Raw genomic sequence first — 16,888 nt, 5'->3', positions numbered from 1 at the left:
TTTATGGAAGATTGCAAATTACAGGATAAAAGCTTATCTCTATGAGTTGCAGTTCAGAAATGGTGGGAAAAGCATTTTGAAGTGATAAAAGTACAAGCAAAATAGACAAGAGCTTGGATGATGCTCTACTTAACAATCCTCTAATTATGGATGGATGTATCATTACATGATGAAGTACATTAGTAATACATCCCTGTTGGGAATTCTTCAGTCTCTTCGGACCCACAACAGACTACAGTCTTACATGAACGAGCCTTTTGGAAAAGACTCTGAGAAGAAGTACATTAAGTTCAAAAACAAGCAGTAACAGAAAATTCCAGCTTACCTAGGTGATATTCAGAGGCTATAGACTCCTCGGAAAACTACAGTATAAAGGGATAGCATTGTACTTTCGCCATTCTTTTAGAGGACTCCACATGGTTTTTATTATACTGCTTACATACAGATCAATAAATAGAACTAAATTTTGCAACTCAGCTAGGCAATAAAATTACACAGTGTACAAAGCCAAGTTTATTTTTATAAATTCAAAAAAACAACCTTATAATCCCTATGTTCAGAGTGCGTTAACAAGTCCATAAGGGAGGAATTGCTTGCTGCAGTTCTTGCCAGATTAAACAAATACAGATATATTTTAAAACAATGACTGAATTTACTTTATGTAATTCCCTTTGTCCTGCAGAGCGACCTTCCTCACAGGTCAGACAGCCCTGCAAAAGCCACAGGTATATTCATGCTGCACTTGAGCATTTTGAGCACCCACACAGGAGAGATCTTAGCAAAGCAAAAGCCTTTAACAAGTCCTGGGACTGAGTGGAAAATTCACTTGCAGGAAACAGAGCACTTCTGCAAGATAAGGCAGCTGTATCACTGGTAACCATTAGCTTTATAACTACAACACACACATTGGCTGTTACTCTCTAAAATAATAATAGAAAAACAGTATAGGCAAAATCTGTCCAATTCAGATGCTAAACATTAACATAAAATTGTGTTTTTTAAAGGCAGTGTATTTTACTTGTCTACTCCTGAGCAGAACAGTCTAAAATAACCTCAGTTACAATAATAAAGAATTTTTCTAAATTAAGATTCATTGCACTCCTATTATAGTATTTAGTCTTCCTAGATAACTACGAAGTCCTTCACAAGAAAAAATTGCATTAAATACCTGTGGTATACATCCTCCTCTTCTTTAACAACACAACTAACAAGTTAGACATTCAATTCCTTATTTTTCTTGTCACTAAAATAAAAACCCCTAAAAATTAATTTAGCATATGTTATTAATTCTTGGTAGCCAAGGAGACTTGGACTTCCAACCCTGGTCCTACGATTTCTTATTTTGAAACTCAGCGATGTTATCTAAGTTGCTGTAGAGAGTTTTGATCATGTGAATCCAATTTGAGCTGTGCTCATTAGCATGGATTTCTTTTAGTAACGTGAATATTATTAATCATTATTTTTATACTATTTATGAAATTGCAGCGATGCAGTGTGAATACTCTAATGCTTGTAAAATAGATCATGGGACACTGGCTTCAGAGGGTTGTGATTTCCTGTTAAAATATGTATTTTTCAGAACATGTAAACATAAAAGCATTTAAATATCAAATATACAATGGAATAAAATTAAATTTTCACCTCATTGAGCCTTTCTCAATCTAAAGTAAGTTAAATTTACCAGCATGATGGCCACTGCTGATAGCACTTTAGCTTTATCAGGCAGACAGACAGCTACTTTACAGATACACAGTAGTTTACATTGCAGATGAAAGCACAGTGTTATGTGCAATTACTGTAATTTGACGACTGTTTTATTGAAAGTACATTTTAATACACAAGCTCCTCCTGCTGGCATGTCTGCAAAATGACATTAGCGTCAGCCCAATCGGAAGTCACTTCTCCCTTCTGGAAGAAAAATGACATCGAAAGAAAAAAGTGTAAAAGGTGCAAAATGAATTCCCCTAAAATGAAGAAATATGAATTAATATCAGCCTGTCCTGATAGGCATGGCTGAAGTAATAAGATCATCTCAGGATAATTACATGAACACCGATGTCTGTGAATGAAGGACAAAGATTGCAAGTAATTCAGCTAATTTAAATGATGCTACTCCAGAACAAGATATATCCAGTAACCAAATTAGAGATAATTTGTCTTAAATGTCTTAGCTAATATTTATAATAAAAAATTCTAAGACAAATCATTATGTTATGTAGGTTTACAGAAACCAATTTATATCTGAGGAATTCAATCTCCATGCATCTAGCATGAAAAGGAAACTGGAGCTGAAATTGAATTGATCAGCTTCCATGGAAACAGATGTTGTACGGGTAAAAAAGTTTAGAGTATTAAAAAAAAAGTCATACATTTAAAAGTATATATCTTAAGCCCCTTTCCATCCTCCGCCAAAACCTGATGAGAAAAATTGCCCTCTCACTTGTCTGTTTCAGCTCTAGCTTTTTACTCTACAATTAAAATGATGACTTTCAAATAACACCCAGAAAGTTTAACCACTAAATTTGGGGAAAAATGACCAACCATCCCCAAAATGCATGGTAATCAAGTAGGAGGAAAAGATTAATCTCCCATTTCTTCTATCTCCTGTTACTAGATTTAATACCTTAGTTCTGTCCTTGAGGTCAAATGATACTAATAGGGTCTCTGACACTAAACAAGACACCTTTTTAAACCTATTGACAGTTCAACAGGTCAGATATTCCATGAACTCTTGAGCAGAGGTATGAAGACCTTAAAATGACCCTGTCAGTATTTCTGGCAAATACACATGTAGATGAAATTGAGACACTTCTTCTGAATCTATTTTTGCCAATCTGTGTTTGGGATTGAGGAGGAAGGAATAAGCACACCTACATGCAATGTTTGCAAATCCTCTCATTTGTCTCATTCAGCAAAAATAGGCTCCAGGTTAGTTTTTTGGGGTTGAGTTAGGGTTCACCTATAGTTGATAGTTTTACTTAGATTAAAATGCAAATTTAAAATATGTAAATCTAAACCAGGTAGTAGCTATTCTAAAGTAACTCTTTCAGAACAGTTACCCCAACTCCCTTTGGTAAGCACTTACTCTTTAAGTCTACATCTGTCTGAGTTATACCTGTTAAGTTTTAATATAACATTCTCCTTTTCATTCTATTACCTTCTTAGGCACTGAAGTCTTAATGGGGTTTAATTTTCTAGGCTGACTCTGGCAGGCAGTTAGATGCTTGCCAGGCATTACCCTGTTCAGCAGTGGAATGTCCAAGTACTAAAGGCTCAAGTTCTTGTCTACATCCTCACCTTGTCTCATTCTGAAGAAAACAGCAACCCGCTGAGGCAATCAATTCCTTCTTTCCACCAGGTCATTGTTTAGCTTTTAAGCATTCCTGACTGATTTGCCCAGCGTTTGTTTGGATACCAATTCAGTTTCATTGATTTTGTCTTCGTGTCAAGTTCTGCCTGAGGTGCATCTATAGAAAATAGCTTAAAATAACCGGTCTTTTTAATCAGCTTCTAGTTTATTCATACCTTTCATTTATCACTCTCTGTGTATCGAAATGTAATCCATGTCTTGATTATTTTTTTTTTTTACATGCTTAGCCTATGGAACTGCAGTATTCTCTTAGATCATGTTGTGAACATTTACATGAAGAAATTCATTTCCCATCTCATTGTCTACTCTTCAGGACAAATTAGAGAGAGAAGTTTCTTACAAAAATACTGTAACATGTCTGCAATTGGAAATACTTTTGTACAAGCCAGAGATCAGAGAAAAGAAGTAATAAGCACATCTTGGAAGTGTAGCAAAGCTCAGGATCAGGTATTTCATATATATTTCTCACATGTAAATGCATCTCTGGAGACATTAATGATTCTAGCTTTGCTTGAGTTGTATTAAAAATACCTCATGAAGAAAGACATTAGCTGGCAGATAAATTTGGTGACTCTTTTTCACCAGTTTCTTGTGTTATTAATATTTTTGCTTGTCATGATAATAATCTGATTTCTGGTTATAACCCCAACATTTAATGTGGTAAATTGGGTTCAGGCAGGCAGTCTCCTCGAAAAGGTAGTATTAAACAATGCCTATACTATATTAAGAGATCCTTATTAGACAAATGAGAACTAATTCTGACTTGCCATTACAACATACCTCAGCACCTTCTTCTGCCAGTTAAAATCAGCTAAAACGCCTGTTTAGTGTCATTATTAACTAAGACTCTGACTTCATCAAATAATTTTATATACTCAAGTAACTCTTGCTTTGCAGTGATCTGGGTGAAATCCTTGTTTACAGTTGCCAAAATGTAAAAATAATTGCAGCCACATTCCTGCCATCACTCCAAATTTTGTAGAAATGAAATATAATTATTAATGAGAAAATGTGATCTCCATCTATTAATACAAATGACTGAGTTGGGATGTTTAAATAGTCAGCTATTAACAGAAGAGATAGAAAGATACAGGTAAAATAATCCCTCTACAGTACACTTCAACACTGAAAATCCTGAAGACACTATTGGAGCAAAGTTATCAGGTTAAAAACTGAATAATCATTTCCTATCAAGACTGGATCTGAATTGATCAAGAAACGAAAAGCATTAATTCTGATAGTCTATCCAACTGATTAATATACAGCTCCTTCTACTTCCACATACATATTTCTACAGCAGTACACAGTATTCATATTGGCCTATCCAATCTCTTCTGGCTGTGAAATAATTACAAACACATAGTCGCACTTCCATTTGTTATAATTTGAATGATGCTAACTTGAAAGTTCTCGTGCTACAAATCAGTTTCCATACCAGCATGAAGAAATTTTATTCATAAACATCATCTGCGTTGATATTTGAATTTTTCTGTAAACCATGACACTGTATGTAAATCTGATCAGATTTTTTCTTTTCTTCCACTAAATTTACTTTGAAGTTGCCATAACAAGATGGTTACTGTACAGTAAAGGTTTAGTATCCATTAGTTATATCCTATAAAATGAATAATATCTATGATTAATTTTGGATTAAATACACTGTCTTGGATTCAGGAAATGCTCAGAACCCTGTAAAAATGACCTTTCATTAGTCTACATCTGAGCAATACTTATACCTAGAATTTTGTTCCTTGGCTTTCTAATGCATAATGACATCCACATTTGGGAGCGGTTACTTTCAATTTTTTGTGGTGTCTCAGCTAAAATAACACAATGCATAAATTCAGTACTCACTAACTAACTAACCAGAAAGCCAGAAACCACTGAACACACACATAAGAGAAGAGTTCACCATAATACATTCTGTATTTATAATTGATATAGTTTTCTGTGTATTTCAATGACTAGTAGAAAGGCAGTAAGTTTGGCTACTCCATCCATTTCTATTTAGAAATCGCCAACATTCTACTCAGTTGGGGGTTAGCTGAATTTGTGCAAACAGTACAGTCTACCACTTCTCAGTGATAGGTAATTTAATGAACAAATGGTTCAGAGGCAGAACATGTTCCAAGGTTATTTATATAATAACAAAATGTAGGATTTGCTTTCAGAAGAACGCTGTTCAGTGAATACCTGGATTTATTTTTTCCTGCTAGTACTGTAATTGTCATCTTTAAGGAAAGCAGAGACAGATCTAGGATACATTTTTATTGAAAATCCTGAGGTAACTAAAAACAGAAGATGTGCATCAGGATTCACAATACATCATATATGTAAAAATAAAAGGAGTAAAACTCTTGTTTGACAAGTAGCAATTTCAACGTGCTGAGACAGTCATGCATTACAGTGACTAGCCAGGCACTTCCTTCCCTATATTCACAAGCTGTTTGCATGCAAAAACGACATGGAATGGAGACAACTTTAATTACACGAGTGTATGAGAAGCCAGTAAAAGGCTTGTGAGCTACCCACCTCTAGTTTACACAGAACAAAAAAAATACAAAAAGTCAAGCACCTTTCATTCCAAGTGGTGGGGAGAAAAAAAAAAAAAAAAGATAAATATTTACCATCTCCTCTAATTTGCCTAATTTTGCCAGTATCACAGAGAAGAAAAAATCTGAGAGCTTAAAACATTTCTTCCTACCTGTTCATCCCTATCATTTACCTGATACTGAGCTCACTAATGTACTTAATCAGACTAATTTCAATTAAAAACTTGGTGCATATTCCTGCCTTCACCATGTCTGACTTTTAACCTTCAACACTGCATAATTCAGCTTCATGGGTAACACAGCACAGTTACTAGTCTCCTGTTCTGGACATCTACCACCCACGTTTGCATTTGCTCAGGGAGCAAATAGCTGTTGGGGTTTTAGTTGTGAGCTGGGGGTAATGGCTCTGGTGTAACTAGTCAGCTGCTGTTTCCCCGTTGAGAGGCTTTGTCCCCTCCATGCTCCTTGACTACTCTTTGCTCCAAATTCAGCCAGGCAAAAATATATGCCCACAAGCACTAGCACTTACACTTTTCAACATAGTTTCAATAGTCTCCTTGAGGATTATGTAACTTGGTTGTCTTTGCTTTGAGGTTTGCAAGTGAACTGCCCATCATAAAAAACAACCTGCACAAACAATTACTATTATTATTTTCTTAAGAACAAAACCCTTCTTTTAAAATCACGATAAAGGCAAATGAAATGATAAAGAAAAGTTGTGATCAAAACATGTTGTTTTGATCTTCCAAGCAAGTGCTTGAGTTTTAATTGCTCCATCAAGTTAAGAGGTATCAGCTGCTTCTCTCAAGTATCTTCATTTCTCATGAAGATTACAGCATGATATTAACATATGCAATAAGGCAGAAGAGAGCTGACATGACCGTTCTCAGGGACAGATTCAGATTTGAATGGATGTCATGTTAACAGTAATAGCTACAAATGTGAAAAATGAACTTTAAAACTGCTCCTAGAATCCTACAGAATCATAAGTCTTTTCTGGAAATGTTAGCAATAATAAAAGTAAAGAACAGTGCTTTATAGCAATCACTGTTTCCAGTTTTTATTTTTTAAATACTAAGTACACGTTACTGCACTCCAACCATAAACTTGATACTAATAGTCATCCATGACCTAAAAGCTCAAAAATATAGGTCTTAATCTCAACCTCTGGGAGCTTTTAGATTGTTCTTAATTTTAGCTTATATTTTTTTAGCTTTCCTAAGCAAAAAAAAAAAAAAAAATTCACACTGAGTTGGTTAGCACATAGAAAACAGTGCACCTGCACCTGGAAACAATCACAGAGAGAGAGAGTTTAGACTTGGCATAGTGGAATTAAACCTTGTACTCTCTAAATAAACAAAAGTAATCAAGATGGGAAAATATGTAAATAAAGTACTGAATTGTGTACTGTCAACAAAATAACAAGGGAAATGCTAACTTTGTTCTTGGTAATGAAGACAAGAACTAATGTTTACATTTAATCCAACACAGAAAGGGAAGCTAATCAAAGAAGGTATGATGTTACCCGGTAAATGACTAAGGGAGCCAGCTTGGGATGCAACATTCTTGATGGATTAGACAGAAACTAAATAAGCATCAGACTGGCCAGCAAAAAGATGACCACAGTAATCAGCAACCAAAATCATATCTTCTGCTTAGTTAGATTTCAATTATTTTCTCTGTAAGAAAGAAAAAGGCAATGATAAATGTAGGCTCATGCTTTTTTTAATTACGACTCCAAATTAGGATAACAGGAAGCAAAATTTGCTAGCAACTCCAGTGGGAGTTAAATGCAGAAGTACAAGCTCCTGAAATTTGGGGTCAGTTCTCCAGGTATCATCAGATTCAGAATCTTTAAAAAGTGTATCATACTGGTTCTCTCTAATTCAGATGCAAGTTTACCAATGAGTTCAAAATAAAAATAAATAAGATTTACAGTAAACTTGCTCCTTGCCAGAATATTAAAGAAAAATCAATTTAGGACAATGGTGATCAGCTGTGACTCTCATATTACTGGCAGCCATTTAAGTGTAACTCCAGCACTGGAGTCGTATGCCTGGCAACTGGGCAGTAGCAGCTTGGGAGCTGCTGAATGTTCTTAGTTCTCAGCTACATAGAGAAGCTTGTAAATGGCTGCTGCTACCCGAGGTATCTGCTTCTATAGCCCAGATGAGTTTTATCCCATAAGGAAGTTACGGGACCACAGAAAAGGCAGTTTCATCTCTTACCTATGAATTTCTCAGGAAGTTCCTCCTCTGCTTGGGTCTTTAAGGTTTGTGGCTTTTGGCCACATGAAGATTTTGGTGTTAGGAAGACTAGCCAACCTTGATATAGGACATTTTATGGCTCTGAATAAATTTTGAACTAAATGGTAACTGAAAAAGCTGCTGAGGTATCACATCCCCTGGTTTAGAAATAGATCAATGAAGTATGCAGAGGACAGTATTACACATCAATGTATATAGTACCAGAAGGCAATAAGGTAATGCAGAATTTTATCTCGGTTAGGTTAGTTCTGCTTTGCAAGCAGCAGCAGAAAAGTCTTAGAAGACACCATATACAGCATGTGCCTACAGTTCCTCCTTGCAATATTACTGTACAGGCCTGTAAAGGACTATGCTGATGCAATGTGAAGACTATTTATGCCCCACATAGGTGCACAGGTGATATACATCAACTTGACTGCAGTAACAACAGCTCTACAGTTCGACATGAAGCATTTTTAATCATATATGTACAGCTGCCCTGTGCTTAGAAAAAGCTGGGCACTGGATTTTGTTGGAGTCTTCAGGATTTAGATGCATTTGACTCAGCTGTAGCACTAACAGTCAAAATGTGATAAAATATTCAGTCTGCCTGACAATGCAAACCAGCCCCATTTTATTTCCTTTTGGTCAGCCCCTAGCTATTCTCAATGGTTAGTGCTTTGATATTTATCTCTTTTAATATGTAGGAGTCTTCTACTAAAAGTTTTTTTTAAAGGAGCCAGACATTCAGAGTTGTTCAGTGTATTTATGATTTACCCAGAAACTGTATTAAGACTAATAAATTAAATCTCTTACAAAGAATTAATTTATGAGTTCTTAAAGGTTAGAATAAAATTTCAGAAACAAGATTTCAGAGCTAAAATAGACATGGAATAGTAAGAAATGGGCTCTTTGGCTCATTTGGCAGTTGCAAAATTAAGCAATTTTATGCAAGCTGTTTACAAGGCACAGATTTCTAACACTTTCTACAGTGAACAGTAATCCCTGCAGACCCACGTATTAGTGGTTCTCCTTCTTACTACATACCATGCGTTGTACTAAACTCTTAATATTAAGTGCAATTGTGCTACACTTTTAAAATCTTAATCTAAAAATAAACCTTCATACTGATGTTGGTATAATCAAACTGGGAGACTGTGCAATCAATATGTGAAGATTTGAAGGAAAATGACTCTGATCTGCTCAAATCCTTCCTGTAATTTCTGTCTAAAATTGGGTTATTTTAGCAAGAGTAAACTGAAGAAGCCTGTTTCACTATAAAGCAGATCTGCATGACGAAATCTGCAGCTATTCCGATTGCATCATCATAGGCAAGAACAGCCTAGTGTTATACTTAGACCAGTGTTGTAAATATGCAAAGTACTCCAGTTATGTTGTCCCTGGGTTAGGGCCATACTGAAACAGTAAGTGGAACAAGCGTGAAGAGGATATCTGTGCAATCTCTGCATGCTGCAGATGAACCAGAACCCTGTGATGAAGCTACCTCTATTATTTCTACATAGACCTCAAGTTCAGGTCATACTGCACTTCTGAACTGACATTTGGCCTAATTTGTATCTACAGAGAATGTATTCCAAAGAATATTCCTAAAAACCTAGCAACAATCACTTTCTTTACTCATTTGTTAATGATGTGAAGAGATATGGCAGGGAAGTATGCATGCGTACCATTAATTTTTGTTATTAATAGATGAGTGCCTATAATTATACCAAGTTATTCAAGAATCCTTCAGCTAACTGTTCATGGATTCTGCTATCACCACAGAAGTGCCAAACATATTAAAAATACACCACAAAAATAGCATCTGAAATACAACAGAACTGAATGGACTATGTTTATAGCTGGCAGATTAGCAAAACCAAGGAACAAAGCTTCTCTAGGATGTTTTGAATTTCAGTGATGGCCTGTAGCTAATTCATGCTGTTTTCACATGAGAAACTGATGGCTGCTGAAATATTTTTCAATACAAGTTCAAATGAGGAAACGAAATAACCCACCTCCTTTTGAAAAACTGTGCAGTTAGGCATAAACAAACTTGTTATGGTCTGGATTAAAGCCAAGTACATGCACAAGTACAGAGATACCTCCCTTAATGAAGATTATTTGCTTCATGTATTTGAATGGATGCATCCATTTATCCATTACTGTCAGTGTTGCACAGAAAGGAGTATGAATAAGCACTGGAAGACTGCAATATAAGATCTATAAACAGATTTTTCTAAACCACATTTTCATGAGTATTTCTTACCGTTTCATATGCTAAGAGAAAGGAATAAAGCTTCTATATCCATCTCTCAGCAAAGCCTCTTTCCCTCCTCAAAATCTTTTCCACTGTGGAAAAGTAATTAAACTTAATCTTTGGTTTTATTCCCAGTGAAAGAAGCATTACAGAATAGTTTTTCTTGCAATACTCCATATCTAACAATTACATGAAGAGAAAAATTTTAAAGTCATGTTGTTTCATTAGCAAATTCATTTTTTTAAAAACCTGCCATTCTAGCAATTATGTAAAATTTACATATGGGAGTATATTTACGCACACATGTTCTGATTTAAAGAACAGTGTATTTTCAACACTTATTCCCCTTTTTTTTCACTCCCTAAGAGATTCCTCAAGGGCAATTGTACTGAGACACTGACATTTCAGGAGATCTGCAGCAAACATCATAAACTCATGTTTGAGAGCTTAGCTTGCGATATTTCTGACAATGGATTACATAAATACACTACGCCAAAACTGTTTGCAAATGCCATCCTATGCCAAAAATGTTTGGAAATGTCACAGAGAACCACCCGATATGAAAAGGGCCCTTTCCTTAATCTGTAGCGATTACTTCTGCACAAAGGCCTGACCTATGGGCTACAGAACACAGAGTGCTTGACTGATGCTTGCTGTGCCCCACTGTGACTCTCATCAGTAGGAACAAAAGCATGCAGTGACTTACAGGAATCGTTCGTTGTTTTTCCGCATCAGATATCCTGAAAAAATACCATTTTCAATTTCACGGAGTATCAAAAGGACAATTTGGTGATAAGACAATGGGTGTTTGGGAACTAGAGAGAGAACACAGGTCTGTTGCCCTGACTAAAGAAGATACAGCTAACCTGTTAGGTCATGTTACTCAGTCCCTGGTTCCTAAACAGTAAATCCACTAAATCACGCTCTCACTGGAGAGTGCTGCCTTTGTATAACAAATACATACATACTGGTCTGTGATTTCTTCCATTCTTCCACATTTTCGAAAGTCTTGGAATAAAAGTGATTTTTTAGATGGCCTGAGTTGTTGGCAAATACCTTAATCAAGCCTCCCTTTTAATAGAATTCAAGCTGAAAAGGGCAAGTTCAAGACTCTCTTGAACATACACTCTGAATTAAAGCCACTGTTGTTTGTACCTGGAGTTATATGTCAGTTTCAAGACTCTATATAATATTTTTCTAAGTAGAGATTTGAACTTCTCATGGATCCCCAGACTGAGTTTTTTCCAGATCATAAAACTACACTAGTCTGGCCTGGGTGACATGTGATATATTTGGCCATGCAGACTGGTTAAATAAAGTCAGAAGCCCTTAAATTCCTTTCAACACATCAAAGAAAGTGAGGAGTAGAAATAACCTCACCCTTCGTTAGAATAGTATGGCTTCAAAAACCTCTTAAAGTGCCACAACTGCATGGTGTAAAACTTCCAAATATATTATGAATACAATATAAATATATTGTAAGTAAGAGATTATTTGGTTTGGTTTTTTTCAGTTCCACTAATCAGTTTCCATTCATTCTGTGAACACATATTCAAATAAATACTTCCCTCTTTGGTTGTACATTTCAAATTCTAATAATAAAAAAAAAATTAAAAAAAAAAATCACTGAAATTGATTTGGGCTATGACAACTTGTCAATAAAGAAACTACACAATCCCATCTACTCGAAGCCCTCATGCTACACTACCTACCTGAAATCTGCTTTCAGCTGTATGGAGAACGTAACTGAAAATTTCTCTTCCTGGAAATGTCACAGGCTTTTCCAGTAATCTGCCATTCCAGAAAAGAGATCAGATTTTGGAGCATTTGAGCTATCACTGTACACGGTGGAATAATACATCATCAAAAGGGGTCTCCTCTAAGGCACTGTTTTGAAGATCATGAATGGTAACTAAGGGTTATGGATCCCAGAGCTCTCATATCCATCTGCACTTGCACACAGATTGCTCTGACTGACCAGATGGCTTCTTACAAAACAACATGTTCATATGAATAGTTTCCAAAACACTTTCTGGTGGTACACTTATTTTCTGTACGAGACCTGCAGATGGTTCCCTTCCCCTACCTATAAGTTCTCCAAAATATATCTCCTGAACTAACTGTTATGCAATCTTCAGCTACATATGCTGGTATTTGACTGTGAATATCTAAATCTGGCAATTTTCTTAAAATAATCTCCATAAAGAGAAACTTAACAAGCAAATATAGATCAGCTAGTTTAAGTGCAGCTGTAGAATAAATATTACAGTGTTTTGCAGGATTTAGCAGGCCAAAAAGTAAGCTTTGAAACCCACAATTTCATTAGAGAGAATTCATGTAGATTTGGGCAAGGGTGGTCTTGTTTAACTTGTATTCTTTGACAATATGCCATGGCATGACAAAAAGCCATGGCAAACGAGTAATTAAGTGGGTATCAATGCCTTAGGTTTGTCATTGTCATGAAGTCTGATATCAGATTCTACTAACCAGGAGGTAATGTAACAGTGGCCAGGAAACTGGCTCAAGAAGGGTAAATTTTGTGAAAAGAATATTATTCAGATATATCAGAGGTATCTGTGGGGTGTACAAGTGAAGCAGCAAGATACCTGAAACAATCCTGAACAATCATGCAATGAATTGTTCTTATCATCCACATTCACGATTATGTATTCATTTAGCAACTGTCACTATAGAGACAATTTAGTGTCTTCCCACCTGCTGAATAGTTTAAAAAGTTATACTGAAAAAAAAATTATCTTCATATCAAATAAAAATATTAACTTTGATTTTTTTGGCCAGTTTGGTGCCCTTTGATGACTTGGATGCTACATAAAAATATGTATGAGGATGTGACATACTATTCTGTATGTTTGTGAACCTTTTATATAGAAAATTCTGTGCCCTTTTAAAACATTATATTAATATTTAGAACATTGATTGAAAAGGGACAGAAAGATACAGAATGAGAGCTGCCATGTGTTGGAAGGCAGACACCATCATATAGTAGGGACAGCAAAAATACTTAGGCATCTGCACTTGCTTACAGTCCCAATGCTTTAGCACATTCTGAACTATTGATTGAGTTGCGAACTCCTCTGTGCTCTTCTCCTCTGGAAAAGTCAGCTCCAGCAGAATAATGGGGCAAACTGTTATGGACAGAGAGGATAACTAGGAAGTAGTGTCCAGACATGTATAGTCTCATTAACTAGAAAATTTAGGAAAATACATAGAAAATAAAACCCTTTTTCATTAAATTAAGTATATTATTGGAGTAATATTTTTCAAAGAATCCTACTCAAGTAATCATGCCAGAAACTGTTTTACATTGTAAAAATATATAACTAGACAATTGCAAACAAGAGTATTGGACCTAGCTTCCTTTACAGATCATGTATACTTGTTAATGAACACCAAAAAAATCCAAAACTTTGATAATTACTGTTATTTGAAAGGAAGGAAGAAAGGAAATGCCCTGTAAGATTTCTTAGCTATTCAAGTAGAAATACGTTCTACATGCTGACAAGAATAGCTTTTATCAATGCTCTAGAGATGTCAATCTCTTTCAAATGTAAAAATTTCAAATGTCATTATTGTACAACTATTAGTAATCAGATGCACACTAGGAGCTTAATGGAAAGCAGTCTTATGTACATTATTTTGTATTTTACTATTTTCATGGTTATACTTTGCAACTTTTGATTATCATTTTGTATGAGAACTAAAACATGCATTTGTTTTATCCAAGATTTAAGTATAACACTATGGCATTCCATCTAGAGACAAACACAACACAAATAGCATATTAACCCACAGCAGAGCCTGCTGAACTGAGAATACACCTATGTCAAGCTCTCAGTGAGGCTGAATTTAACAAAGAGAGACTGGTAAATGGAGTTGACAGGCAGACTTTGAGGCTCTGGGCAAGCCTGGCTGAGCTATGCAACCTGCATAAACTGAGCAGCACACACAACTAAAAGACTAACAGAATGCCACAATGAATCAGAGATACAAATATGGTCAGAAACAACCATAATATTGCATGTGGAAGAGTTGCTGGTTAGCTTACCTAGGCAAGTGTTTCAGTTTCCTATATTTTTTCATACCTTAGGCTTAGAGAATGAGCACAGTAGCCCGATACAGATGATATCACAAATGTCTGTTTTAAATAGTACTAAAATTGCCATCTAGATTTAATTTTGTGAGGCTGCACATATGCCCCACACATGCATATTTCGTAATTTTATATATCCACTTACTGTATATTGATACCAATAAACAGAGACAACAGTTTTAGAACTGTACAAGGAAAATGTTTCTTACTGAGGAAATATGGATATGGATTCTAAGGTTTCAGGATGAGTAGTGGATATATACTGCTGCATGGGAAAAAAAAATCAATGTATAAATTACCTTAGAATCTATTGAACGCTTACATGAGCAAAAATTGATTTAAAACCATGCAGACAATGAAGTTAAAGAGGACAGAAAACATTTTCCAAGCTTCTAGTACTAAACAAACAAAAAAAAAAGTGGAATTTCACATCTAGACATCTTGAATTACGCTGAAAGATTCCTCAGAAGCCTAAAATACGCATGGAAGCATTTTCCAAACCTTCAGTTTTAGTTAAATACAAAGTATCATCTTCACTGGAGGCAGATAAATATTAAATAAAAAGAACTTCAAATAGTCTGAATAAAACTCAGTTCAACAGCTTAGCTTTTAGTTGCCCGTTATTGGTGATACTATAATCTCATTAACTCTCAGCTCAGCTTGTATATTCAGGATACGTTTAAAACCACTGGAAGAGTTAAAACTAGAGGTATGAAAGTTAAATGTGAGTTAAGCCATGTTAGCTGCAATGGCCGAACATCTTTTGGCCTGGGTTTAACAAGGCCAATATTCTGAAAAAACAAGGATCATCCTTATAAAAATATCAACTTAAGAACCTGTCATTCCTTAGTTAAAAGGAAGTTAAAATATTTGCTCGGTGAAGCAAAAAGGAACTTTCCGAAAATATATTCAGGATATGAGAAGGAGAGAATGGGACCTTATAGATCTGAGGATTAAAGGAAGAAAGACAAAGTTTTATCCCAGTACCCAGAGAAAGGTATACTGAATGACCACCAAGATGGTCAGACTTACAAAGTAATCTCTTCTTGGCAGTCATTTCCTTTGCTCTATACATGGGGTAACAAGTGAATACAGAGTATTAATTGCACCAGACCTTCTCATACCAAGATCCTACATGGAGCTGAATTCTTTACACCCAATAAGAATCTTTTTAAATACCAGAATCACCTACGTATATATTTTTTCAAGGTTTATTTTCAAAAGGAAAGACAAAATACCTTCTACACAGTGTTTAAGTAAAAATTCTATGCCTATGGTGAACCTCCTCTTTTGTTGCTATTTCAGCTACCATTGCCATTTCAATAAATGAAAGCAAATCCCAATCACTTCTAATGAAATGGCTTCCTTTCTGTGTGCACAAAATCCAGTAAAGAAAATAAAGTCCATATGAGTGAGGGTTTTCATGTTTCCCTCTTTTCATTCTTCCCCTCCATCTTTCCTTTTTCACCTCATTTTCACATACATTCTCTTTTATTCAGTCCAAACTGTCTTATTCAGTCTCCTCTGTTTACAGCACTCCTCTACACTTAATCATTTATTCCTTACTCCTCACTTTCTCCAGTTTTTCTTTACTAAATCACATCAGCAGCCACAACACAGTTTATTACCCAGTACTTTCCTAGATATTGTTTGCTTCTCTTCTCTTTATGCCTAATTGTTCTCTCAACAAACTCCTGTGCTGAGCTGATTCTATGCACCTGAGTCAAATCTCTGTTGCCCAGAAGTCAAGTCATTCTCACAGCTCCCCATCTAAACCAATTCTCTCCTGCCTTTACACCTATGCATCGTTATCTCTTTCAAATCAATTCACCTACTTCACATTTCACTTTGCCTTCATTTCACATTTTCTTTATTACAATGTAGACCACAACTCCCTGTCAACTCTCTCAGATTTTCAGCAACCCAGACCTCCAAGTGCAATACTGGACTGCCCGAGTTTGTGAGGAAATCCTACTGAGACTTTGACACATTTTTATTCTACTGTTCCACCCTGCAAAATATATTTTTTGAAAACTACCAGTTTTAAGGCATTTTTTGTACGCTCCCCAGGCTGAAAACCTCACTTGAAATCTCTTACTGGACAAGTCACTTCAGTTTAAAGAATGACTCTGGTGAACAATTGCCTACTGTTGCAATCTGGACTGGTTTTATGCACTGTTGTTAAATTAATTTGAATGAGAACCTAGATGCTGTGCACCCTAACATATTGTGATAATGACACCTTCTTGGGCTAAATTCTGTTCCTATATGTCATTGATTAAATATATTAACCAGTGCTGATAGACAGGAAAAAGAGGGTAAAGTGAGCATATTGGTACAAACCCACAA

At 35.6% G+C, this 16,888-nt stretch overlaps 1 protein-coding gene across 8 annotated transcripts in view; it reads right to left on the bottom strand.

The window, feature by feature from the left end:
• Positions 1–16,888, bottom strand: part of SNX29 (sorting nexin 29) — a 146,658-nt gene that overhangs the window by 18,309 nt on the left and 111,461 nt on the right. The window contains exon 21 of one of the 8 annotated variants that reach the window (XM_074886483.1): positions 326–362. The exons of 5 other annotated variants lie outside the window; for them this stretch is intronic. In XM_074886483.1, the coding sequence (XP_074742584.1) occupies positions 344–362 (19 nt within the window). In that variant the 3' untranslated portion in view covers positions 326–343. Of the gene's footprint in view, positions 1–325; positions 363–3,408; positions 3,481–16,888 lie in introns of those variants that run through there. 2 more of the 8 variants (XM_074886482.1, XM_074886485.1) reach the window with 2 other exon arrangements.

Source organism: Strix uralensis, chromosome 16 (genome assembly GCF_047716275.1).
Source record: "Strix uralensis isolate ZFMK-TIS-50842 chromosome 16, bStrUra1, whole genome shotgun sequence".
Taxonomy (NCBI): domain Eukaryota; kingdom Metazoa; phylum Chordata; class Aves; order Strigiformes; family Strigidae; genus Strix; species Strix uralensis.
This window is presented reverse-complemented; position numbering and strand designations above follow the sequence as displayed.